Source organism: Artemia franciscana, chromosome 18 (genome assembly GCF_032884065.1).
Source record: "Artemia franciscana chromosome 18, ASM3288406v1, whole genome shotgun sequence".
In the NCBI taxonomy this organism is placed as follows: Eukaryota; Metazoa; Arthropoda; class Branchiopoda; order Anostraca; family Artemiidae; genus Artemia; species Artemia franciscana.
This window is the reverse complement of record NC_088880.1, coordinates 25,207,003-25,232,933: the sequence shown is the minus strand read 5'-3', so window position 1 is coordinate 25,232,933 and position 25,931 is coordinate 25,207,003. Positions and strand designations below refer to the sequence as shown.

Sequence of the window (25,931 nt, the reverse complement as noted above, 5' to 3'; positions counted from 1 at the left end):
CGTACATGCATTCCTGGTAAAGGTTAAGCCAGAATTTTACTTATAGGACATAGTATTTTCTTTCCAGGGGGGGGGGGGGGGGGGCTCTTGAAAGAATACTTTAAACATCGCTTTAGTAACGTTATTTTTTGTTTATTTACATATTTAAAGAGATATTTAAAGAGAGATTTAGAATATATTTCGAGGGGGTGCTGACTTCTCACTACTAGGTGAATAATTAAGAATATCATGTGTGCCACATAGTTTTGCCTTGCTAAACACAATCCCTAAAGAGCTTGGCATTATTCCGCCACGGTGTTCACGCTCCACCTTGTGTCCATGATTTCTGACAGAGCAACCCCTTGTTATAACTTTCTCTTCCCTCTTCTGAGCCCCAGACTACAATTTTAACTACATTACAATCTTCATACTATCACCACTATATTCCTACTCAGAATCCAAAGACAGAAGGTGAAAATAAATTTCATTCTAACGATCCGATAAGTTAGTTCTAATTTTTCATTCTTGTTTCTAATTATATCTATTGGATTATCTACGAAATTTTTGAATCAATGGAATGTCTTATTTGTCAAAACTAAACCATGTCAGAAGTAAAAAAAATAAACTTTAATAACATATGAAAAAAAGGGTACAACTCGCTAGTAAACTTGTTAGTAGTGTTGTTCAAAGAAGGATCTTCCATTTTATCTAAATTCATACAGTTTTTATTTTATTGATACTTAAAGATGATACTACGTGGAATGCATTTTTATCAGACCGTTTCCCAAAGAGCCACCATCAATTATTATTTAATTATAAAAACTAATTGTAAATGAACTATACGTTGAGCTTCAACTGTTTCATACAGTAGGATTCTCGGATACACTGAATCTGGTGGCGGGCCTTTCCTTGTGGCTCTTTGACTTTTAGGAGATATTTTCCCCATTTTTGAAAGTGAGGCAAATTTTCTTAGGCTCGTAGAAAAAAAAGGAATTCTGTTAAAAAGCTAAAAAAAAAATTCGGGTTATATAATTAAATAAAAAGAACTGTTTAGTGAACATAGGCTGGCTAGTCATTTCTACCGACTGATTTGAGATTAGCTACTAAAATTACTTCATTTGTTTTACTGACCTATCCATTGGTTTTACGTCATTAATATCCATCAGTCCATTTATCAAAAGAAGAAAAAAAGAAAAAATATTTTCTTTTATAATTTCTCGTTGTTAGTCTCACGAATATAATCAGTTGAGCTAAAACGGTTTATTTAAAGCTAGAATTTTGAATATTCAACTTTGAGTGGTGTAATCAAAGTAACTAGCACTTGAAATTATTAGATAATTGGCCAATATTCGATTCCAAGCACGCTTTCAGTTTATTGCGTAAAAGTATCAAGGCCAATCAATCCTATTTTACGCTTTATTTCTTCTGTCCACTCGAGATTTCTCTCTGCCTTTAAAAGGGAAAGCTGACCACAGCAGATCAGGCCAATTCTTATTCGTCGCTTGTCCGATAGAGAAAAACAAAATGAATTGTTCAGATCCAAATACAAAAGGCTTGTTGATGGAACATGCAATTAAATATCTATTCAGTATTACACCTATGCTTTTTCGAATCACGTTCATCAAATGAATAAAAAATAATCAGGGGCCACCCACTTCCCACAAGGTGTACATCTCTGAATGCCTCGTCTGTCGCACACTTCTGCCACGCTTGGCACAGTTTCCACCACACTTGGTAAAGTTTCTAACTCAAATAGTATAGTTTTTAACATACTTAGGGCAGTTTCCGCCACGCTTGGCAGGTGACAACTGGTTCTAAAAGGGGGCATCCCACCTCAAAAATCGAATATGACAGCGTCACATCTAAGGCAAATTTCAGAGCTATAAAGGGGTCTTAGTTTACACAATTTCACTGTTCAAAATTTTACCCAGAGGGGCGAGGGCTGATTCTGCACCCTTCGGAATATAAATAAATCCGTAAATATATGTTGTTTTGTTTAAGTAATGGCTCAGATGACCTAAATAGATATTTTCCACTGTTGAGCCCACTATCCAAGTGCTTGTCATCCCTCCACTCTTCCGAATAAAAACTGATTAACCCTTTTGATATTTTATGATTGTATTTTAAGGAAGCTAAAGCTTCTCCTATTCCTTCTTCCCTACAAAGGGGGATTACTTGGGGATAATTTGGTGAAAAGTAAAGCATGTTTTGTTCAGATATGGAATATGGATAAATACAAAAAATAGGTTTTAAATCACACTCTAGGTTAACGCAATAGCAAAATAATTCATTTAAATATATATATATATATATATATATATATATATATATATATATATATATATATATATATATATATATATATATATATATATATATATATATATATATATATATATATATATATATATATATATATATATATATATATATATATATATACTTGTCGATAACTTCCGAGGATCTAAGTAAGTATAAGTTTTAACCGAAAAATATTTTCTTCATTTACACAATAAGCTTTATGTGCAATTATAGTCTTTAGCCGAGCAATTTATTATTTAGCACATAAAATTAGGTCAGATAGCAATGGTACTAGATCAAATTTATTATTTCAATCATTAAATCCCTTCCCCTTTTCACTTCTTTCTCTATACGACTAAAAAGAAATTCGTAATCCCCCGCCCCATAAAAATAGCCCCCCCCCCCAAAAAAAAAAAACAACAAACTAATAAAATGTTCACATATAAATACATAAAATACAATAAATCACATATAAATACCGCCCCCCCCTCAAACCTTATTAGCGCCAACTAGCAGCTTAGATATAATAAAAATTTAAGTCACATTAGTTTTGATTGTTCCCGGTCCGCAAAAGCTTCTTGACTGTCAGAAGAAGGGGGAAAAAGGACAAAAAAGGGAGGACATATCAGTGATACCGATGCAAAAAAAGTGATTTTCTTAGTTGATCAAGCCAGGATACTGAAAAATTCTCTTAGAGGTTTTAGGCAATGACAATTCCATCGGTGTATCTCTTTTTTCGATCCGAAGCCATTTTTGAGGTGTTTCAGGCTATTTTTAAAATTCCCATCATTTTTTTTTCGCAACAAACTTCTACTATTACGACTAATCGAGATAATAGTAACAATCTTTGAATTGGCAACAAATAGGAAATTTTCTTACTACACAGTTTTTTATGTTTCTGGTTACTATGGCCGTGGTTCGTTCATTTTTCGGCTGGAGCTACCGCTTCAACCATGATTGGCCCTTGGATCTTCAAATGAATATAAAGAATTAAAACAAACTGTGTGTGATTGTTATTAGAAGGAATCAGGCCTCGTGAAAACTTGCTGTTTTTTTATCTATGATTTGTCGCTTTTCGTGTACCTAGCTTAGAGACAGCAACGAAAGGCGACAGAGCAATAAGTATATTTAATATCATTCAAAAAACGGGGAGTTAGAGATTAGACGAAAATTAAATAATATTTAATAAAAGCTAAAGTTTTCTGTTCAAGGTGAGAGCGAAGTAACAGCCGAAACATTAAAATTAACCTCATAATAAAATTTTAGTGAAATACAATTAACATCTTCTTTATAGTTAAATTCTGTAAAATCAGAGTTAAATTAAGGAATTCAGATGCAAATAACGACTCTAGTTAGAATTAATGAGTATCACTCATATTCTGATACTCATCATTTATCAAAATCACTCGGTCAATTACATCACTTCAGTCAATTATAATAGTCATTTATATTCAATTATATTCAGTCATTATATTCAATTATTATAGTTAATTATAGTGTGCATTAAGGCATTAGTTGATAAACCATTCCAGGTTCGCAGTTATTTCACATCAAATGTGAAGTAAATACAAATTAGATCGTAATTTTCACCTTGAACGCGCTCAGTACAGTCGAAGTGTGAAAAACCTTAGAGAAAGTAGGTTTGAGATTTGTAAAGTGAGTTGTGCGGGAATTTATCTTTTTTATTATGAATAAATTTCCTTTACCAGACTAATGATTTTCGAAGGTGATTTTTCTTCTACTTTAATCTAACTTAAGAAAATTATCGAAGAAAAACAAATAAAATCAAGCAAATCTAAAACCTTTCTGTTTGGGAAAATCTAGCGAAATTCGTTGTAATTACCGTAACCAAGCATAAAACCAGCATTAATGCCGTACTTATGGTAATTTGGTTTAGCTTCTGGAGACTGGAGTCATTTCTTGGCATTACTTTTCTAGCCCTACTTAGACATTAAGCAAAAAAAACTGGTAATTTATTATATTAATACACATGACTTGCTTTTACGCCTATATTAATTCTGAATGACCCATTCACCTTCATAAATCCGGGAACTGAATAGTTTATTAGGGACGTGTAAGTCTTTTATTTCGAAATAAGAATCAAACACAGCAATGTTAGACATTATTTAGAAATTTATATTAAAAATTTATGTGAGAAATCAATCTTAGAAGTTAGAACGACGCAAGGATAGTCTTTTTTTGGGGAAGGGGGGTGAAATACCAAATAATCTGATTAATTCTGCTAGAGATGTATCCAAACTCAACTGCATGCTAAACTTTATGCACATGCTCTTGAGATTGGGACTGATAGTGCATGTAAATTGTCTGATCGGGGGATGAGTTAACTTCAGTTTAAAAAAGTGGGGGAACTATATGACAGTTGGAGGAAAAACTGTAAGAGAATTTCATAATTTAGGAAGTCTTGGGAGTGGGAAGATCAACTACATGATATACTGTTCGAATGTTAAAATAAAACCCAGGTTCACAAAACGTTTGAAAATATTCCGCGTACTAACGGTATTCCGTTGACACCCTATTAAAGCTCATATCCTAGATTATCCGTAATAATAATAATTCAATTAAGCGGTCCTTGTGTGCACACACTGATATACAAAAATGTCAACTTTTCAGGGAAAGGGAAAACCAATTTTAGATCTCTTCTATTGACCATGAACGCAGACAGGTGATGATGGGGGGGGAAGTAAAAATTTGTCCTTTTCATTTATTTTTCTTTGTTATATGTTTATATATCGATTTTTTGGAGTTCGTTTATTTTTATGTTTGAATTGGTTATAAAAGAAGGATGTCAAATAATATTTCATTTTTATTGGTTGTAAGGGGGTGGTGTCAGATTTATTTATTTATTTTATTTATTTATGTAAATAAATAAAAATATCTTATTTTTTATGGTGTCACCTTTATTTATTTCTTTTATTTATTTTATTTAAATTTTTGTGCCGGATCTGTGCGGTCCCGTACGGCCTGTCTTGAGTTGATTAATAGTGACAATTGGCATCAAACCTAAGCAAAAATAAGTGTTTTTCCTTTTGGCAAAGTCTATTTAACTAAGTTTCACGATTGTTTTTTTTGGCTTGCACCACACGATGCAACTTAAAGAATTACGATATGTCACATACGAGATGTGGACGCAATGACTACTAAATAATCTGTTCACCAAGGCTAGAACTGAGAGTGCACCCAATTTCTGCCACTTGTTGTACATGCCGAAACTTAACGTGTGCTACACAGTTCCACCACACTTGGTACAATTTCCGCCACGCTCAACACAGTTTCCGCCGCGCTTGGTAAAGTTTTCTCCACGCTTAGCAGAGTTTCCACCGTACTTGGTACAGTTTACGAGTTTTCAGGAAGTGTGTGCCCCCTCGGCTGGAACCGGAACCTGCATGACACGGAGGTTGAATAGTAATTTCCTTACTGGCCCAAAAGTAAATCCAAGTGGAAGTTTCTACAGTTGAGCAGTTAAAAACTTATGCGGAAAAATGAAACTAAAGTTTCATAACTTGATGCTATGCATATCCAGAATTTGATCGGCTTTTTCAAGGAAATTGTGTCGCATGCTTGTCAAAGCTGATAGATTAAAACGGCAACAAAATTTTATTAAGTTTCAATACTTAAGCCAAATAATAGTAAACAATTTGTTAAGTTCTTGTAAATGGGTAAACAAATTTACAGTTGGAGTAGATTTTGGAATTAAATGTTAAGCGTCTTAAATTACAATGGCAATTTTTTATTATTATTATTTTTTTAATGTCAGATAAACTGGAAAAACGTCTAATCCGCAAAACTAAAAAGTAAAAAAAACAACGATAGATTATGTATATTTTCTTCAATTCTTTTCATTAAAGTCAAGATAAGGTTATATAATATTTCTTTTTACCCCTTGAGTTTTGCAATCTACTTAGAATCCTATTTATATATAACATTCCAAAAAAAACAAGTTCTTTATAGCTTCAAAACACCCGATTTCCAAACATTTTCCAAAGTTCCAATTCAAGACGAATGCGTGTATTATTCACTTAAAAGTAACTCTAAACCTAGATGAACTACAAAAATATTATCAAAATATATAAACATTAATAATCTGACACGGATTTACATACGGTGAACTTACAATACCCTCTTCTTGAACCTACAAACACATTTCACTGAGTTTTCAATAAGGTCAACAGGACTGTGGAGTCAGCTACAAGTTATAACCGACAACAACTCCAACTCCAAATATTGTCAATATATCGACTCAACTCCCACTCCATATATTGTCAATATACCGACTTAACAACAACAACTCCAACTCCAGATATTGTCAATATATCGACTCAACTCCCACTCCATATATTGTCAATATACCGACTTAACTCCGGCTCCAGATATTGTCAATATACCGACTCAACTGCGACTCCAGATATCGTCAATATATCGACTCCAACTCTAATTCCAGATATTGTCAATATACCAACTTCGACTTCAGATATTGTCAATATACCGACTTCACTCAGGAAAAACTCCGACTCCACAGCCCTAGTCAAAAGTACTGCAAATAAACCTTTGCGTTGAGCTCTTTTAAAGACATTTTATACACTTCTTCAAAAAGATTCATTTCCGGAATTTCTACAATTACAATTGCTTAGCTAATGTTAATTAAAGAGTAATGAGAAAAGAGGGACATATTCGGCACTGAGCGGTCTTTTCAACATTAATCACTAAAAGGTACAAAGTATTGCTTTCATGTTTTGATTGTCCTTTGAATTTTAATAAATTTTGCTTAATAAAACACATTTGCATCACCTGACCGTAAGTCCTTTCTCCGGGGTTGTTGAAGCTGTACTACAGTTTGGATGTTATCATCAGATTGTTGTTGAGTTACCAGCTGCTGTGCAAGTTTTTGACGATGAAGAGAGTCGTATCGTTGTTTCATAATGTCAAGATCCTGCGTCTTTCTGTGCAACTCATTTCGTAGTCGATTGAGTTCTTTCTAGAAAAAGTGTCTGTTCAACTCCCAGGTAAACAAACAGTCACCCATAATATAATTAAATATTCAATCATATATATATATATAGTCCTATACATGTGGCCATATCTGAATTTTTTACATGACCAAAAATTATTTTCTAAGCCCCTATTAAGGGGGGGGGGATCAACACAAACTATTTTAGATCATAAGACTCAAAATGTATTGAACATGCATTGCTTAGTTGATTCACCCTTTGAGAACAGCTTACCAAATGTTCTTCTCATTTATTACAAATGTGTTAATATATCAGATATTTCGTTATGTTTGAAATTTTGGCCAGAAGTTGGCTGAGAAGTTGGTGCTAAGGAAAAAAACCAACACTTCCCTAAGTTTCACCAAGTTTTTTTACTAGCAAATGTCTGTAATTAGAAAAAATGGTAAATAGTAGTTTTGTGAATAGGGCGCTAAGACGTGGATACGAAATCTTTGATAACTACATTATTTTACTTATTTCAAGTTGCAAAAAACTCACATAATTAGATGGAAGAAGATACCTTTGGTTCTTTTACTTGAACCTCTGATATCAAGGGGTTAAGATATAAATAATTTCTTAGACCACACTGCTTTTCCATTTCCGAAAAAAGCGAGAAAAACAGGTTTTAATTTCAAAAAAGTAGTGAACAAAAAAAAACAAAAAACAACACTTTACCTTAAAAAAAGATCGGATATTTTGGCCCCACGGTAGCCTTTCTGAATGGAAAAAAAGGGAAAAAAATTAAGTAAGAGAGCAAACATTTGTTTTTAAAAATAACATAAAAAGAACAAAAAAAACGAGAACTAAACGCACGAAAAGAAAAAAATAAGTAAGAACTACTCACAATATATATAGTTATCGTTTTTTGTTTTGTTTTTTCGTGTTATTTTTAAAAACAATTGTTATTTTTATCTTAATTAGTTTTTTTCGCTTCTGTTTTTCGTTAAGAATTGCTCCCGGAAGTGGGGCTGAAATATTTGGAATTTTTTAAATTAAAGTGTTGTTTTGTTTTTATTTTTTGTTCACTGCTTCATTGAAATTAAAACCTTTTTTTATTTCTTGTAAGGGGTTAAGATCCTTCTGCAGGTGCAGATTACATAGTACATAATTACATAGTGCAGGTGCAAATTTCAACGTAGGATGACTTTAAATGGCAATCGTGCCGCAGTCGATCCGCTCTTCGCCCTGCCATAACATTTTTCTTTTAAAAAGGTGGCAGTTATGTGGAAATTTTGTATTGAGGGGCGTGAGGAATAAAATTATTTATTTATTTATAGTGGTTTTGACTTTCTAATATTTTTAGGAATGGTATTAAGACCATTTCCTCCCGCCTTTGGTGTAAAAACACACAAATAGTTCTTAGCCCCTTGCTCAAAATATGATTCTATTACGGAGCCCGTGTGCTGCACAATAAAAGTTACTAAAATAAAGTTGTTTTAAGTCTCCGCATACTTTTATCATAGTTATGAATTTTCATGTAAGTAAAAAGTTTAGAGTATGGTCGTTACAAAAACCATTTAAAGGAGGAGGGGGTCCATGAAGTCTATTACAATTTAGGAGTGAAAAGTGTAAACGGTGTGACAAATTGGCCGGGGAACTCCTCTGGCAAGTTATTAAGCAGAAGAATCGAGATGAGTATCCCTCAAACTGTTGACGGGGATTGTTGCTTCATCTAATTTGCAAAATATAGAAACCATTTTTTTTCAAATATCTATCACTCCCATCAAATTAGCGGTATTATTAAATAATAATCAGTTTAAATGTTTTGTGCGCAATTCTGTCTACATAAGGTAAGATAAAATTTTGACTTAAACTTCAATATACTGAATGATTAAAACTTCAACAAGACAACTAAATTAAAATTTATGCGGTGGGTGTATTTTTAAACAGTAAAGGATAAAAAAGTACAAGCAAAAAATAGACAAAAACACGTTTTGAAAAAAAAACATGTATTTCCAAATCATTACAGAGATGCCGAGAAATTAAGTTGACTGACTGAAATCAGTTGACTGGGCATTTTCTTATACTTAATATAAAAAAATTTATACTTAATAAATTTGGTATAAATATCCATTGGCTTTGGGTAAACTTGATTACATTTACGACAGACGATATGTAATCCCTTGGTTAAGTTTTCCAAGACTAAGTATAAAAGGTATCTGGTTTTATTTTTCGAAACTATTAAGTGAAATTTAAATCCATCGTTGAATCCCAGAAATTGAGTGAGTACATCCCGAGAAATTGAGTTGGCTGACGGGAATTAGTAGGCGGGGTATAAATTTCCATTTTGGACAAACTTGATTACAACTACGACAGACGATATGCAATCGCTTGGTTAAGTTTTCCAAGACCAAATAAAAAGACATTTGAATTTTATCTTCCGATACTCTGAGTGAAATTTAAATCCTCCGTTGCAGGTTCAGACAGCCACAGAAGATAAAAGCAGCTTATTCGTGTTACGGACGAAAATGGCCTGAGAAACGCGACACCTGTCTGACAAACATACCCTGTGTTTATACACTTGAGGGTTTAATGCAGAAACCCTAATTTCGCTTTTAAAATTTATCGCCAAATTTGATGGAAGAAATGTAACTTGAGAAATTTTTTATGAACTAGGCTGTAAGAATTCAGTCTCCAATGGTTTGTCTATTTGAACTTAGGGGTCATTGTTAGATATGGGCTTCCTGCTATGAAATGACAAACTAAATATGGGGAAAATATTTATGAACAAGATCAATTTTTCAAATTTTATTATTTTTTCACGTTGATAAAGGCTTTCGGAAGCGAAGTTGTAATATTTGAACATTTTTCGTTATTAAAATTTCTTTGCTTTTTCTCTGTTTTTACCTGCTTTTTTATATTTTCTTTTCTTTAATTGGTTTTAGCCAAATACTAATTTTTAGTACTACCATGAAAAAAGCACAAATCATGGCTAGGGGCTCCTATTTTGAAAACAATATCGGAAAATAAAAAAATAAAAAAGAGCGCGTTGAATACAGCGCCCCTTTTATTGAAGCTTCGTATACAGATTATACTTTTTGAGACGGTATTCACTTAAACGCAAATTTCTTGTTTCATGTTTTGGCAAAAAAAAATTATGCAATTTTATTGTTATTTGCGCATGGATAGTTTGTGTGATCAAACACAAAAAAATGGAACAGAAATATTTGCAAAGGAAAGAAAAATATTGTAAGCTTATGAGAACCCTAAGATTATACTGTTTCCGTATCCTTATCCATAAGGTATCTTATTGGCAGTGCCACTGGGTCGTCCCCAGTGGTCCAGGATCAAGGCAGATCCTGGTGAGGTTCTTGGGGCACATGCATCTCCCCTGGCCGGGAATGGTTATGCCCCTTCCTGAAGAAATTTTAGCAAGTCCGTAATAGTAGCGTTAATCGACGAAAATGTAAGGGAGGGAGCAAAATGTAATTTCAAAAACTTGTTGGCGACAATCTTTCTGTTTTTCCAATTCTTCAATGGAAATAGAACAAGAAAGACCATTTTCAATGACAATACCAAAAAATATATTTTCTAAATTTAGGGGAGAATGTATGAGAGGGAAGATACCACCACTCATCAATTGACGCCATTGGGCAGTGTCATCAATAGGCACTCAATTTATTTTTCTGCTTTGAAAAGTGTACACCTAATAGAAGAAATGTTTTGACTTCTTTAAGGTTATCCCAAGTTGTATAATTACGTCGAATGCGTTTATGGCAGTGGAGAATAAGTAATGATTAACTTAATATATGACAGCAAGAAACAAAAGAGACCCCTGACAATTGGGCATTAAATTCTTATTTTTAAAACACATTTATTGGGGTCGCTACATGGCTGACGTAATTTCACTTTGAAATTACGGGAAAAGGAATTTCGGGGTTTCTTAGAGCAATTGCAATTGAAGCAATTGCAATTGAAGAAATAGAGAAATTGCGATTGAAAGTAAATTACCGTTTTTAGGTGTGTTAATTATCCGTAATATTGATGAACTGGATTTTACTATCTATAGGAAATTAACGCAAAACAATAGATATTTTCATTTTAGTTCAAATCACCAGCCCCCACAAGTCAAAAAAGCAGTTGTAACTTCTCTCATTGATCGTGCCCTGAACATTTTCTCTGATTCGTATATAACTGCAGAAATAAATTTTATCGAAGATATTTTTTTGGTAATGGCTACCCCATTCCTTTTGTCAGTAATACAATTAACCGTATACTAAAAACACATTCCCGTAAAATCGAAGATATATCACAATGTGAGGCCCCTGATAAGCCCTCAAATATTATCTAACTTTTGTACATTCCAAAAATCACAACAAAATTAAACAACGTTTGCACAAAAAGTATATGTTTGAGTTTTCACTAATAATTTTAAAATCACAAATTTCGTAAATTCCGGTAAAGATAAGACCCCAGTTACTCGCCAAAGAGGGTTTATCAAATTCCATGCGAATGTGACAGCAACTATGTTAGCAGGACCCATCAAAATCTAGAAAAACGGCTACACCAGCATAAAGAAGACATAGACAAAGCATTAATTTCTAATAGTTATAATAACTCCTTTGATTCTGCTCTAGACTGTTGTGATGAAGACGGCCCTTGGACATAGGGTTGAAATATCCACTGAATTGAATTCCTCTGTCTTGGAAATATTTATCCTACTCATTGTTTCAAAATTATCAGCCACTTGAAGAGCCCTATATCATTTTTCCTAGGCCATATCCTGGAATTTTTGGAGGAGGATTTTTTGGGGGGTGGAGAGGTTTTAAACGCATAAATAATGTGTTTTTATGCATTTTTATTGCGTTTTTATGTGTCAGACAAACATCTCAGGGGGGGGGTTCAGATCCCCTTACCTCCCGCCTGGATGCAGCGTTGCATCTTTCTCAAATAAGAAAATCTAATTCAGGAGAGCTCGCTGTCTTGAATGATGACTTTATATTATCTTACTTAATCTTTTTTTAAAGAACTATTTACAAATGGGAAATTCGTAAAGCCTTATGTTTCTTTCCCTTATAAAATGTTCCGTAATTGCTCGTTTCTTGTCATTTGTCAAACAGTTCGTGGTAACAAACTGTAGTAAGGAGCGACCCGGCTCTATAGTAACCAAAACTCTAAAAAACGGAATTTTGATACCAATAGTTACATCAAAAGAGTCGTATTTTAATGCTGACTTTAAATATACAAGTTTCATTAAGTTTAGTTTTACCTATCAAAAGTTACGAGCCTGAGAAAATTTGCCCTATTTTAGAAAATAGGGAGAAACACACCCTGAAAGTCATAGAATCTTAACGCAAATCACATCATCAGATTCAGTGTATCAGAGAACCCTTCTGTACAAGTTCCAAGCTCCTATCTACAAAAATGTGGAATTTTGTATTTTTTGCCAGGAGACAAATCACGGATGCGTGTTTATTTGTTTGTTTTTTTTTTTTCTTTTTCCCAGGGGTGATCGTATCGACCCAGTGGTCCTAGAATTTTGCAAGAGGGCTCATTCGAACGGAAATGAAGAGTTCTAGTGCCCTTTTTAAGTGACCAAAAAAATTGGAGGGCACCTAGGCCCCCTTCCACGCTCATTTTTTCCCGAAGTCGTCGGATCAAAATTCTGAGATAGCTGCAAGTTACAAACTTTGACCAGTGTTTGCATATAGTAATGGTTATTAGGAAGTGTACAAACGTTTTCAGGGGGATTTGTTGGTTGGGAGGAGGGGTTGGGTAGAGTGGGTTATGTGGGGGAAACTTTCCATGGAGGAATTTGTCATGTGGAGGAAGAAGATTTCCATGAAGGGCGCAGAGCATTTTCTAGCATTAAAAAAAAAAACAATGAAAAAATAAACATGAAAAAGTTTTTTTTCAACTGAAAGTAAGGAGTAGCATTAAAACTTAAAACGAACGGAAAATATTACGCACATAAGGGGTTCACCTCCTCCTAATACCTCACTCTTTACGCTAAAGTATTTTTAGTAATTTCAACTATTTCTTCTATGGCCTTCGTGATTCAGGGAAAAAAAATTTAAGCTTTAGTGTAAAGAGCGAGGTATTGGCGAGTGGGTGAACCCTCTCATATACGTAATAAAAACATACGAATATAGAAGTTTGTTACGTAAGCTAATTCGTAAGTTACGTATATCTTTTACTAATGAAAATGTTCGTAAAAAATTAAAAGTTCTAGTTGCCTTTTAAAGTACCCAAACAATTGGAGGGCAACTGGGTCTCCTCCCCCTCATTTTTTCTCAAAATCATTCGATCAAAACTATGGGAAAGCCATTTAGCCAAATAAATAAATATGCAAATTTAGCTTTAATTATTCATCTGCGGAGAGCCGAAATCAAAACATGGATTAAATAAAAAACGTTCAGAAATTAAATAAAAAAAAACAAGTTTTTTTAACTGAAAGTAAGGAGCGATATTAAAACTTAAAACGAGCAGAAATTACCCCGTATATGAAAGGGGCTGTTCTCTCTTCAACGCTCTGCTCTTTACTCTAAGGTTTTTTACTGTTTTAAAAAGTAGAGCTGAGAGAAAGAGTCAAACTTTTGCGTAAAGAGCGGGGCGTTGAGGAGGGCCCCTTTCATATACGGGGTAATTTCTGCTTGTTTTAAGTTTTATTGTCGCTCCTTACTTTCAGTTAAAAAAACTTATTTTTTTTTTATTTAATCATAAATAAGGTGAACATTATGCATGCTTCACTCCATTCAGTTGGTGTAAGCAACAGCATTTCTGTTTTAGATCTCATTTTGATTTCATTTTTAGGTAACAGCTTCAAGCTTTTCCATTTTAGGGAGAGACGGAATTGGTATTTCAGCATGGTCCCCTTATTTTAATTCAGAATTCTCCAGTAACTGCATTATAATTTGATTCATATAACTTAAACAATACAAATCTTGTCATCCAAGAGTTTGTTAAATCTCCAATTATGATAATTAATTTTTCAATGAGGTTCATAGCAATAAAACTTGTCACGCTGGTAGTTTTGTTGTCCAGCATAAAAATGGGACCAGGGCTAGCTTCCCTACCAGGTTCTTAGGACCTGGTGTATGCGACTATATCACGGGGGGGTTTTGGCGGCTGAGCAGCTGTTTAGAAGTAAGTTAAAGAGGTATTTGTTATGTTGTTTTATCCCTTTTTATTATTATTCAACGGCTGACGGGAGACTGGTTATGTTTTCTTATGTTTTTTCTTACTTTTTTTTCCTTTTTTATTTTTTTATGGTTATTTATCTGTTTAATAGTTGATTATATGCAGAAATCCCGCTGCAAGTGTTTCTTTGCTTTTTAGGGAGGGGGAGGCTATTTATTTTTTTTATTTAAGAAATTAAATTAAGCTGGTAATGAATTATTTTTTCAGCCACCTGTTTAGTGCATACTTGGGGGCTTTTGAAGGTGTTAAACTGAAAGATCATGTTTAAACATCCAAACTGAAAAATGAGTTTAAATAGACTAGTTTAAACTGAGATTTCATATTTTAAATGTTTAGAGCAACAAATACTTATGTACATTTTGTTTTTCAGCGAAACTGCCAATAGTTTTGATAATGTTTGCTTGTACTTTACATGTAGAAACAGAGGGAGGGGTGTGCTGCCTACTTTGGATCGGTCCAAACAGCTATCTGTACAATTTTGGGCCCTCTGACTAATGTCTTCTAAAAATGTTTATTGTTTACAATTACATGAATAGCTTACACGATTATAAGTTGACCCCTCTAAGGGCCAATTTAACTATGTCTGTGTTTTACGGGCTATCAATGAAGGTTAATACAAAAAAAAAATGCAAATAAATCCCAATGGGCAAATGAATCTTCTTTCAGAAGCCAACTCTACTAACTTCATAATTAAACTCATATGGGAACCTTTTACCATATTCATAAGCAAACACCAAAAACTTTCAAGCTTCTTCCTCCATATTAAAATAGAAATCAACTATGAACTCAGTTTTAAATTTTCTCCACCGTTGCGCTCATGTACTCAGAACTCTGAATACCACATATAATACTACTTGGCTAAGAAAACAATTGAATTTATAGTGAGCAAAATTGCATCATTTATGCTTATTCTTAAATGAAAACAGTTACCTCTTACTCTTTACATATAGTAGGTAAATAAAGAGTTGTAATCTGCACTACACTCTCTGATTTTTTTTTAAGTGATAATGTATTGACTTTTATATTCGTTGTATTGACCTTTTTATTTCCTATCTCCGTTCCCTTTTATAGATGTTTTAATTATAATAACTGTAATAACTTCTATTGTTACTGTATTGGCCTTTTTTATTTATTTTTTCTGGTATTTTAGCCTTATTTAAATCTGAGTATGTTTTTTTCACAGATATTTTAAGCAATAATAGCAGATTAGAGATGTGATACACATACTAGTGCCAGTGATTTAAGCAAGAACACTGTACAACGTCCTTGTACTCTCCCAAGATGTCGCCAAAATTTTATTTGTCTGTTTCTCAAAGTGACGTGGCTTCATAAGCTCGAGTTTTAAAAGAGGATCACACGTATACGAGCGGCTGATTCGATCAAACGTCAACTAAACAACAACAACAACAGTTACCCCGATCCGATTAGATAATATATTGTAATCAGAACAAGAAATTTTTTGAGCGTCCGTAAAGTAGTGTCAGAAAAAAGGTCGTCACAATTCACATTTTAAAAATAGAAGACTGTCATAATTTTAGTATGGTAGCAGTGATGCGTCTCCTTTTTCTTCGTCAGCGCAAGCAGTTTACTGGGTGGTCGTAAGGTGGTAATTAAAGGCACATTCATCAGTCAATTTTATGCCTATCCTCTTTTCATAGACTCATTTCGGCAGCATCAGAACGAAGTGTTGCATAAAGAAAAAACGACAAATCTTGGTGTCATGTTTCCTAAGCGTTAACCAATTATACCTGTTATGACTGAGCCAAAACAAAGATTAGACAAAAAGAATAAATTGCTGTTTTATGGAGCTTACAGGTGCTAGGATGCTGGTTGGACTTTCTCTACTAGAGATCCTATCCCTCTACTCCCTTTCCAGAGAGTTTCTAGAAAGGTCTTGTCATGAAGATTCTTCATTATGAATATAGACTGATTGGTCTCTGTGGCATGGGGCCACAACAAGGCTACCTCAATTATTCACTTAACGGATGAATCTAAAGGGTTTGAAGAAGAAACACACACATCTATCTTTTGTTAAACGTTGTTAAGAATGTTTCAGAGTTAATAGTTGTATTACAATACTTTCATAGTTTAATCAAAGAAACACAATTATGAATTTATATTAGAACCAGGAATGGAAAAAAGAAGAAAAGTTGCCATAAATGTTATTGGGTAACAAAATCAATTAATAGTCATTTTGATCAAGACTGTTCCTAAGATTGGGGGTGCCTACAATTATTAACCTTGATATTCAACCCCCCTTCCCCCGAAAAATTGAATGTGAACTATCAAATGACTGACAATATTGCCATTAAAATACCTTCGCCGTGGCATTCCTTAACCATGACACTGGTTGGTTCCCCTTGAAATGGCTCTGAATTTGATAGATTCAAAAATCAGTAAGTTAATAGTTTTTTTAATGTTTCTGTAGTTGTCATGGAGCTGGATGGATCATTGAAGTACTGACGCGTAACTGATGCGTCACATTAAAAAAAAAAAAAAAAAAAAAAAAAAAAAAAAAAAAAAAAAAAAAAACACATCCAAAAAAAGACATGCCTATATACAATGTAGCCTAAAGCCATGATAGCTCTTCATGCTCCTACTACCTCCCAAACATCCAAGAATTGACTCGTTGTTCCCTTCTATGATGTTCCTACTTTCTTATTTCCTATTGCCATACTTCTTGATAATGTCCTGATTTTCGCTTGGCTCCAGTTCGAATCCCAACGAGTATGATTTTTAATGACCACCTTCGTCCGCAAAATGTATCCTAGCCATTGTAACGTTTCTTTTATTACAACCATAAACAGTGACATCGCGCCACAGTTTTTATAGAGCTTAGGCTATTGTTTGATAATCATTTCGTCAAGCGAGTAGGCCTACCTAAAACTACTTTTACATAAATCCATTGTGCAACAACTAGTGCATCTTTTTGAACTTATTGAAGCACTCACATTTCAAATTTATGCTTGGTAACTACAATCTTTGGTTTCCAGGGGCACCAATTCACAAAAATGTAAAGGGCGGAGACGTAAATTTGAAAGCAGGAGTGGGAGGGGGGGGCAATTTTGTGTTTTTCAGTTTTTTCAATGAAAACTAATGGTATGTTTCAAAATCTAAGGGGTAAAAATCGTGGAGAGACGTGGTTGCTTCTGGTGTCTTAATCCTAGTTTTAAGATTTATCTTCCTATTCTTCTGAACTGTTTTTAATTGCGAAAACAACAAATTGTAACTTGGCTGTTCTGATTTTTACACTTTCAATGGTTCCATCTTTCTCGCTGAAATGACATCTAGGTACGCGCACCGATTTACTCGGTTACTTTTCACATATTCTAATTAATATTATCTCTTAACCATCGTTTGTTTCCAGTTTTAGCAATTTAATTTTCTTAACACTATTTTTCAATTTCAATCCTCCACTCTGAGTCCTACAACCTCAAAAAATAGTCTATTTTGCTAAAACATTTTCCGAGCGACGTTCCAACACAGAATCTCTAATGACAACCCTAACAAAAAAGATATGACTCAGGAAAATGATTACTAACAATCATTACAAAAGACTCGTTTGTAGCAATTAGAACTGCATGGGCAAAATAATAACCGAACTGGTCGTCGCTAGATGGCTGAACATCAATCCCTACCTTGTAAAAACAACCTTCATCAAAAGAACAAAATGTAATTTATCATGGTTCCAGTAATATCTCCGACCCAGTGAAGAGCAAAATACAGCAAAATTAAGGACAAGTTTTTGAATAAATTTTTAAATATAAAAGAATTATAATTTGACGTTGATTCTAGAATTGCCATTAGACCCAGATTCAGAAATGGTAACTATCATATATTTTCAATGAAAAGGTAGTAATGTACAAAAAAAATTACCAGAATTTCGAAACAGAGTTTTGAAACCGAAAAAAAAGGTAAAGGTCGAAATAAGAAAAAGTATACCATGGTCGAAAGTTCAGCCCTTCGTCTTAAAAATTGAAGAAGTCACATTTTAGCTTGGGTACCACCAGGAGGGTCGTTATTAACCGATTTTTTTTTGGGGGGGTGGCCAAAGATTCTACCGACTGGCTGGTCATTGCTACCGGCTGTTTTTGTCAAAATTAGCATAATATCCGTTTTGAATATAATACGTAAAATCATTGCATGAGTCGGTAAAAAACACTGCATTTACCAACCGAGATTCAGATTTCTGTACGTATCATGTCACTATTTTAATGCTATTTGTTTAACAAAATGGAAAATTATGGCACCATCTGTAAAATCACGGCAGGAGTTGGTAAAACTGCTGCTTTTACCGATATTTTCGTAGCCTTATTGAACCGAACAAATAATTTTAGCGGCGTCGGAAAAATCATGGCGTGAAGCGCCACAATTTTACTGACTTCTTTTGTCTACTGAGCGGCCGAAAACATTGGGGGGACGTCCCCCCTCCCCCATGTGTGATAGCCCTGAGCACCAGTGTGTTATACCCCCCCCCCCTAGTGCTAGGAGGAGACTCGTGCAGGCATCGTGCAGAGGTATTTGAGGGCTCATTTGAAAGGTAATGTTTATATCTACTTGTTTTATTCTTGTTTTTTTCTTACAAATTCTTGGTAGTAGTATTAAAGTAAAATGCGATTTTTCACAAACTTAAAACATTTCTATGGTCATTTTTGTATTAACATTAACCCTACGAAATGGTGGTGGATCAAAGTAAAAAGTAGGTCAATGAAATGATTTTACGCCACGATTTTGCGCCACGATTTTACCAACTTCTTTTTTTACCTTGTAATAAAAAACATAGGGGGTCATCCCCCCTCTTCCATGTGTGATGGCGCTGAGCACCGGTGTGCTCTCCCCCTTCCCCCTCTACTGCTAGCAGGAGGTTGGAACATCGTACAGAACTGTTTGAGGGTCATTTGAAAGTTTACGGCTACTCCCTGGCCCCTTCTGAAAACACCAGAAAGTCTTATTAAACTACATGTGTTCTTGAACTACATTTCTTAAAAATTTCGAAACGGCTATGATCGACTTCAGTTCCCCTAATTAGCAACCTGCAAGGACGGAATGAATTACTATTAATTTTATTGATACTGACTGATGCACAAAACAGAAAAAACTGGGGGCAGTAAAAATTATCAAGAACACTTCAAATAAAGAAGAAGAAATTTCAGATTCTGCTATCATTTATATAAAATTTATATAAAAGCTTAGAGGGGGATTAGTTCCCTTATGACTCAAGAACTGAGTTATGAACCACATCAATAAAAACAATTGTATAACAAAATAAATAATACATTGTAAAGCAAACAGAAGTTGCAAAAATTTTGGCAACCCTTATCTTTATTTACTGATAATGGGCAAAGTCAAGTATTTATTTACATTTTTTGAAGATTAAAATTGAACAAAAAATAACTATAACATAAGATAGGTAAATCAATTATTGCTAGTAACGTTTGAACTAAGCTTACTTAAAAGCACAAAATACCTAACTTATGTAATCAAAATTAACAACTCATAGATGTTTTAACGCATTCAACTTAGAAGATATTAAGCGTAAACAGGAATGTCCGCAGGTTTTTTGGGGTGGGATGGGGTGGTGAAGGTCTTGGGGGGGAGAGCAACAATAAAAAATATTTGGATAAGAAATACTAAGAAATTTGGAAAATTTTTAGATTTCGGACACTACCCCATTCTCCTACGAAAATTGACGCCCAAAATATTGGTTACAATAAGAAACACTTTATCTGTTAAAAAAATCATTATCAAAAATAGCAATTCCTGTCTTTTTCGTTTTTAGTTCAAAATTCCTTTCAGTTGGACATTTTTAGCAGTCTGTTATTTCTGAAGTTTTGTTTAGTCTATATTAGAAATTGGAATTGCAATAGAAAGAAATTACAGAACAAATATCGGTGATTTGTCTTTAAAAATGAAAGTTAAGTCTCTAGTTACTATTCACTTTTTAATGCCATTGGACAAATTGCATCTTATATGATTCAATAATTCATCGAAGGAGGTATGAGGCATCTTAAGAAAGTTGTGAAATCACTTACTTATTTATTATTTAGAATAAAAAGCCAATGGCGCTTTATATTGTCAAAATGTATTTCTCACAATGAATCTGTCCTAAAGTCAAAGACTGCAAAAATTCAGAGACAATAAACGATATTTTCGTCAAACAGACACTTAAAGTCTATGCACTCAAATCAAGACGGTAAACATGATTTTGTTCGGGGGGGGGGTACCTAGATTCTTTAAAAGACGCATCAAAACATTCTTATATGTGATTTGTTACTTTTTTGAGTCGAAAAAAATTGGAAGGGGGGAGGGTCAAGCCCGGTAATCCCTCTGGTCACGGCCTTGACTCAAATTGAATATGGTCAATTATTCGTCTCAATTTTTCCCGTATCTCATTTTTATCTGAATTTTTATCATCCATCTCCAAATCGGTGTTTCTCGTTGTAGTTATAGTTGGGAAACAAACATTTTAACTGCAAAATTATATTTGTCCTTCCTAGAGAGTAAAAAAAATACTTTTCTTTTTGCCCTTCTTTCGCTCTACATTCTTCCCTTTTGCACATAATTGTCCTTTCTTTAGTTTTTTGCTCTTGTACAATTTATGGTTTGTTACTTAACGCCGGTCTGCCGCCACCATATTGTGCCACTTTATTAGCTATGGGGGCATTAGTTGTATTTCATCAAAACATGTCTTAACACATAAAGAGCTTAGCAACTTCTTTATTTATTAATCTGTAATTCAGGTTATTGAAAAAACTTAAATATAGAAGAAAATACTATATGTACAACTGAAAATATGTGTATATAGACAAGTTGAATTGATTGATAAATATAAAAATCATTATGAAATTACGGTACAGGGTGAAAACATGAGCGAGTGAATCTGTTAAACGTTTTCATGGAGATATCTATTTTCCGATAGTAATTGCGTTCCCAACATCCAACAAAAACAAAAGAATGAAATCCCGAATGAAATGTCACGTCTTAATTTAAATGTTTTTGTCAAAATCCCCCCACTGATTTTTACTTTATTTGGAGAATTTGTGTTTTTTATCTTAAAATTAGTTTGTACTTTGGACTTTTTCGAATCTGGCTTTGTCAAAAAATCAAAATTAATATATTTTTGGGAGCAAAACCTCTGATTAAGTATCGATTGTCAGATGTTGTCCTTAGAATGTTGTCCTTCCCCGCAAAATTATACATTTTACCTACACACATTTTATTTCCAGACATTGGTTTTAGAACTGATTATTTGAACATTCTGCCTAAAGATAGTAAATAAAAGAAATAAATAACTTCGTGACAGCTATATTTTATTTACTACATTAACAAAAATTTTAAGCTAGTTGATCAAATTGGCGTAGCTTTTACCTGACAGACACTGAGAACTCATTGCTTTTTGTTTTTACAAAAAAAATAGTACTAGGAAAAAAATTACATCTATGATTCTTCAAAATATTTATGTGTAGTAATGGGGATTGTTTATCGATAAATACCTGAAAATCTAAGCCATAAAAAGGAATAAGCTCGTCACATTAGAGTTTTAAAAGAAAGAAGACGAAAAAGAGGCGGACCACCCGTGTACCCGATACCTCCCCTCCCCCGTATTTCTTCTCCAAATATCGACGAACAAAACTTTAGCTCTCTGAAACCTCCACAAAAACTAATGTTAACAAATATTAACGAACCGTATTTCATGCTGATGTCCGTACATTTACAAATGATAATTTGTGGAGAAATTCTGGAGAAGTAAATTACCTTTTGGAGAAACATCCCTCAATACCCTTCAGCAACACTAAAATGCAGCAGAAACGGCGGCAGGCTACAAACGAATCAAATACCATACTTTTGTGTAAAAGCTAGTATGTTGATATTCAGACATCGAAAATAAACTGAATTCAAACTTGTCGAAAGATATCCGAGATGAAATTGCAATTTCGAGAAAGGGCCAGATCTAGGGGCGTAGAGGGTCAACTCCGCGAGAAGCACGCAGGGGGGGAGTAAAACAAACTTCAATTGTAATGTCTTAGGACATATATTGTACTATTTACATGCACTAATGGAGCGGCAGAGGGCAGATAAGTCTATGTCCTACCCCCCCCAAAAAAAAAACCTAACTCTGGTTCTGTTTCGAGAGGAAGTAGGAAGTGTGTTTCAGTGTTGCTGAGGGATGTCGCAACACTGCCTAGGCTATTCCCAAGTTTTTTAGGGTTTCTTCCGAAAAAAAAAATACTGGCTTTCCAAGAGAGAATCCGAAGAGATTCATTTTGCCCACAATGTTATCTGGTTTAGTATAGATACAAACATTTATTGGTCTATCGTTCAATAAAATGTACCCATCCCCTCAAAAATATATTTTCTCGATGCTCAATTTTTTCTTTTTAATTTTGGATGCATAACTGATTTTGATTGTTATTGTGAATGATTAAATCGAGCTAATACTTGAAGTAAATCGAGGTGATACTCATCGGCGTATAAAATGTATTTTATCGGTTGTACTGATTAGATATTAGTTTTGAATTGGGTGCTAATTGACAAAGCTTTATCTTAGCGAAAATAAAGCTTGGAACAACTTATTTTTTATCCAAAAAAATCAAGTAATAATTCTGTCATCATTAATATAGTAGTCGTGGACTACTCCCAGTATGGCATGAAATAAGAAATCTTGTGTTTCAAAAATGAATAAAATGCTTTATTACCAAAAGACATAAACACAAGACCATACCCCTCCCGACTGAAGAACATTTATAAAGGTACTCGTGAAACGGCCGCCCAACGAATATAGATAAAAATTAGAAAGCATATTTTTAATTAGGACAGGTTCGATTATGAATTTCAAATATAATATAATCACAAAAAAACATGGCAAGCTATTGGCTTGTCTTGTATTTTCCGAACCGCGACTCGTAAAACGCGTGGGCTTTCAATGCACTAACTTAGCTATAAATTTAAACAACCTCTGCATTGTTCAATTTAGTTAAAAAAAAAAAAATACTGTTGCTAAAATGATCGCTTTGAAATTTTGCTAAGGATAACATGATTAGTCTTACAAGCGAAAGGGTTCCAGGACTTTATTTGGAGAGGGAAGGGGTACACAACCATGAAAAAGTTTGTGCTTAAGCAATTATAGAAAGAAAAATAATAACTTAATATACAAACTTGTTGAAAAAAAAATTGTGGTCAAGCAATTATAGAAAGAAAAATAATAACTTAATGGCTTGACTTGATAATAACGGTTGGCTTGAGCCAACCGTTTATCGTAATTTAAAGGTAATTTATGGTAATAAAACGTAATTTAACTACCTGCAAAGTTTTATTGACAGTCTCCAATTCATGTCTTTGAGCAAGGCGTTTAGATCTGCAGTTTTGGGCATAGCCACGATTCTTTAGAGTTCGACGTTTTTGCTTTAAACGCACAACATCTTCTCTGGGGAAGCCATGCAAGCGTTTATTTAGTTCACGGACGGTCAGAGTAACAAGTAGTTCATCGTCAATGTAATCAACACTACCACCATAGACGGAAGCCGAGCCGGGAGATACGCTTCTCATATCATACCGGTGTCTTTCCATCATTTCACTCCCGACAGATTCAGACATGCGAGGATGGTGCCATTCTGTTGCTGGTGAGTCCTGACCCTGAGGACGTAAATCTAGTGGCTCGCCTCTGGGGGTATCAATATACCCTCGAGCAAACCACATTTGCATTTCTTCTGGTGTTGGGTGTTTTAAAAGGTCTGTACCAACTGGTAGTGGATGGTGTGTTGGCCCATAATTTGGTGGTGGGGACATTGGATTGCATTCTGGAGGGGTTTCTGGTGGTGTAGCTGGTACATTTGCATGTCCCACATGTTTTATACCAACAGCATGTTGAAGATGCATATTTTGATGATGTAGCACTGAGGTGTGACCCATCAAATGGCTGTTTGCATAAGCTACAACATTTGCTTCGGTCATCATATGGTGCTGTATATAATTTTGATGACTATTTCTTTGTCGGGCTTCCGACTTCATTCCTTCAAGGCCAAGAGGTTCAAGGTCAAACTCACTTACATAGTCATCTGCTAAATGATGTCCATTTTGCATAGGATTTTGTTCCATTTTCACTTCACTCAATAAGTTCATGTGTTTACGAAATCACTCCACTACACCGATTCAGCGTTTCTTTGCGATTGTCCTTCGGCAATGTCCAGCGCTGGAACTCTAAGTTCCCTAGAGGCGGTACCTGTTGTCATCTCGATTGCTATTGGCTAGGCCCAAGGGAGACAGCGAGGTGGTTCCTCATCGTTTTTTCAGGGACAAACAGGTGCCATATAGGAAATTGGAACCATTTTCTCTTAAAAGAAATCAGGGGAATGCCAGGAACTCTGACAAGAAGCCAGGGAGAGACTGTAACAAGAAAGGAATGATTTTTACATTTTTATTTTACCTGCAAACATCTACTGGAAACTTTTATGGAAATACTTTCAATAGATTTTTAAAAAAAATATGGAGCACATGAGATATATAATTAAAAAAGATAGACAATACTAATTAAGTAATCATTACAAACTGTGGTAATGATTCACCAGGGTGAGGGGGTGGTGGTGGTAAAGTGTATTTTCAATACCTAGAGGGGGGTTATTTTATTGCTATTCCATTTTTTTTTAAATTAAAACTCTAAAAAGGGGAGATTTTTTAATAAAAACTCAAAAGTTTCGAAATGTAGGGGGTAAAAACCATTGCGGAGGGGGAGTTTCCCTGCTTTTCCTCAACTGGCATTATTGATAAGAAATATTAATTGCTTGACTCATCACTATATAAAGAGTAAGTTTGCCAAGCAAGTTCAAACACAAAAGCCCACAGCTTTTTTAACTTGAAAAGAAACTTCCAATGTAAAGGACTTCTGCACTATATCGAGACTTGTTTTAAATTTGAAACCACAATACCACCAGGCCTATTGTTGCCTGTTTGGACAAAACCCATTGGCATGGAGTAGTAGAACACAGGCTATTGACACAAGCAACTAGGGATTGATATAGTTTCTAATTAGTGCTCTGATATTCGTTTCCCAACCGACAAAAGTAATTTACTTATCTTCACATAGCCTTCAAGCCTTACAAGTAGGGGAGAGGGGAGGTAGAACCCAAAAAGCTCTTTAATAGAGGCCAGTTTAGGAACTTGCTTTACGATTCTTGCTAGGATGGAGGAACAATGCACAACTCCAGTAACAATAGTAAAACTCATTTTTGATTATAAATGCCTCTCTGTCAAATTTTAAATGAGTCCAGGTAATTTGTGATAAATGTCTCAGACTTTCTCATTTCAAAATTCCTTTCGTCTACCCTGTTAGCTCAGGGTTTTTACCCCACGTTCTTCAAGCAGATATGAGTACTTTCACACAAAGATCAGATAAGAGACGCACGTCTCTGAAAATCATCATTTGCATGTTCCATTGGCCAAAAGTACTTTCTCCATAGTTTTGAGCTAATCAGTAGCAAATAAATCCTACCTACCTTTCTGCTCAAAAGT

At 34.3% G+C, this 25,931-nt stretch overlaps 1 protein-coding gene and 1 long non-coding RNA gene across 3 annotated transcripts in view; one reads left to right on the top strand and one right to left on the bottom strand.

Annotated features, from left to right (window-relative positions):
* Positions 1–16,218, top strand: part of LOC136038801 (uncharacterized) — a 36,867-nt gene extending 20,649 nt beyond the window's left edge. Inside the window, exon 2 of the long non-coding RNA XR_010620306.1 lies at positions 15,610–16,218. This is a non-coding gene — a long non-coding RNA (uncharacterized LOC136038801). The remainder of the gene's footprint in view (positions 1–15,609) is intronic.
* Positions 4,488–24,589, bottom strand: LOC136038800 (transcription factor MafA-like). 2 transcript variants are annotated; one of them, XM_065722183.1, is made up of 2 exons: positions 23,727–24,589; positions 4,488–7,273 (listed from the first exon to the last, which is right to left on the bottom strand). In XM_065722183.1, the coding sequence occupies exons 1-2, from the start codon at positions 24,543–24,545 to the stop codon at positions 7,064–7,066; spliced, it is 1,029 nt and encodes a 342-aa protein (XP_065578255.1). In that variant the 5' UTR covers positions 24,546–24,589; the 3' UTR covers positions 4,488–7,063. The 2 variants fall into 2 exon arrangements, with proteins under 2 accessions (XP_065578255.1, XP_065578256.1); XM_065722184.1 differs by having other exon boundaries at positions 7,073–7,269.
* Between the last annotated feature and the right edge of the window lie 1,342 nt (positions 24,590–25,931).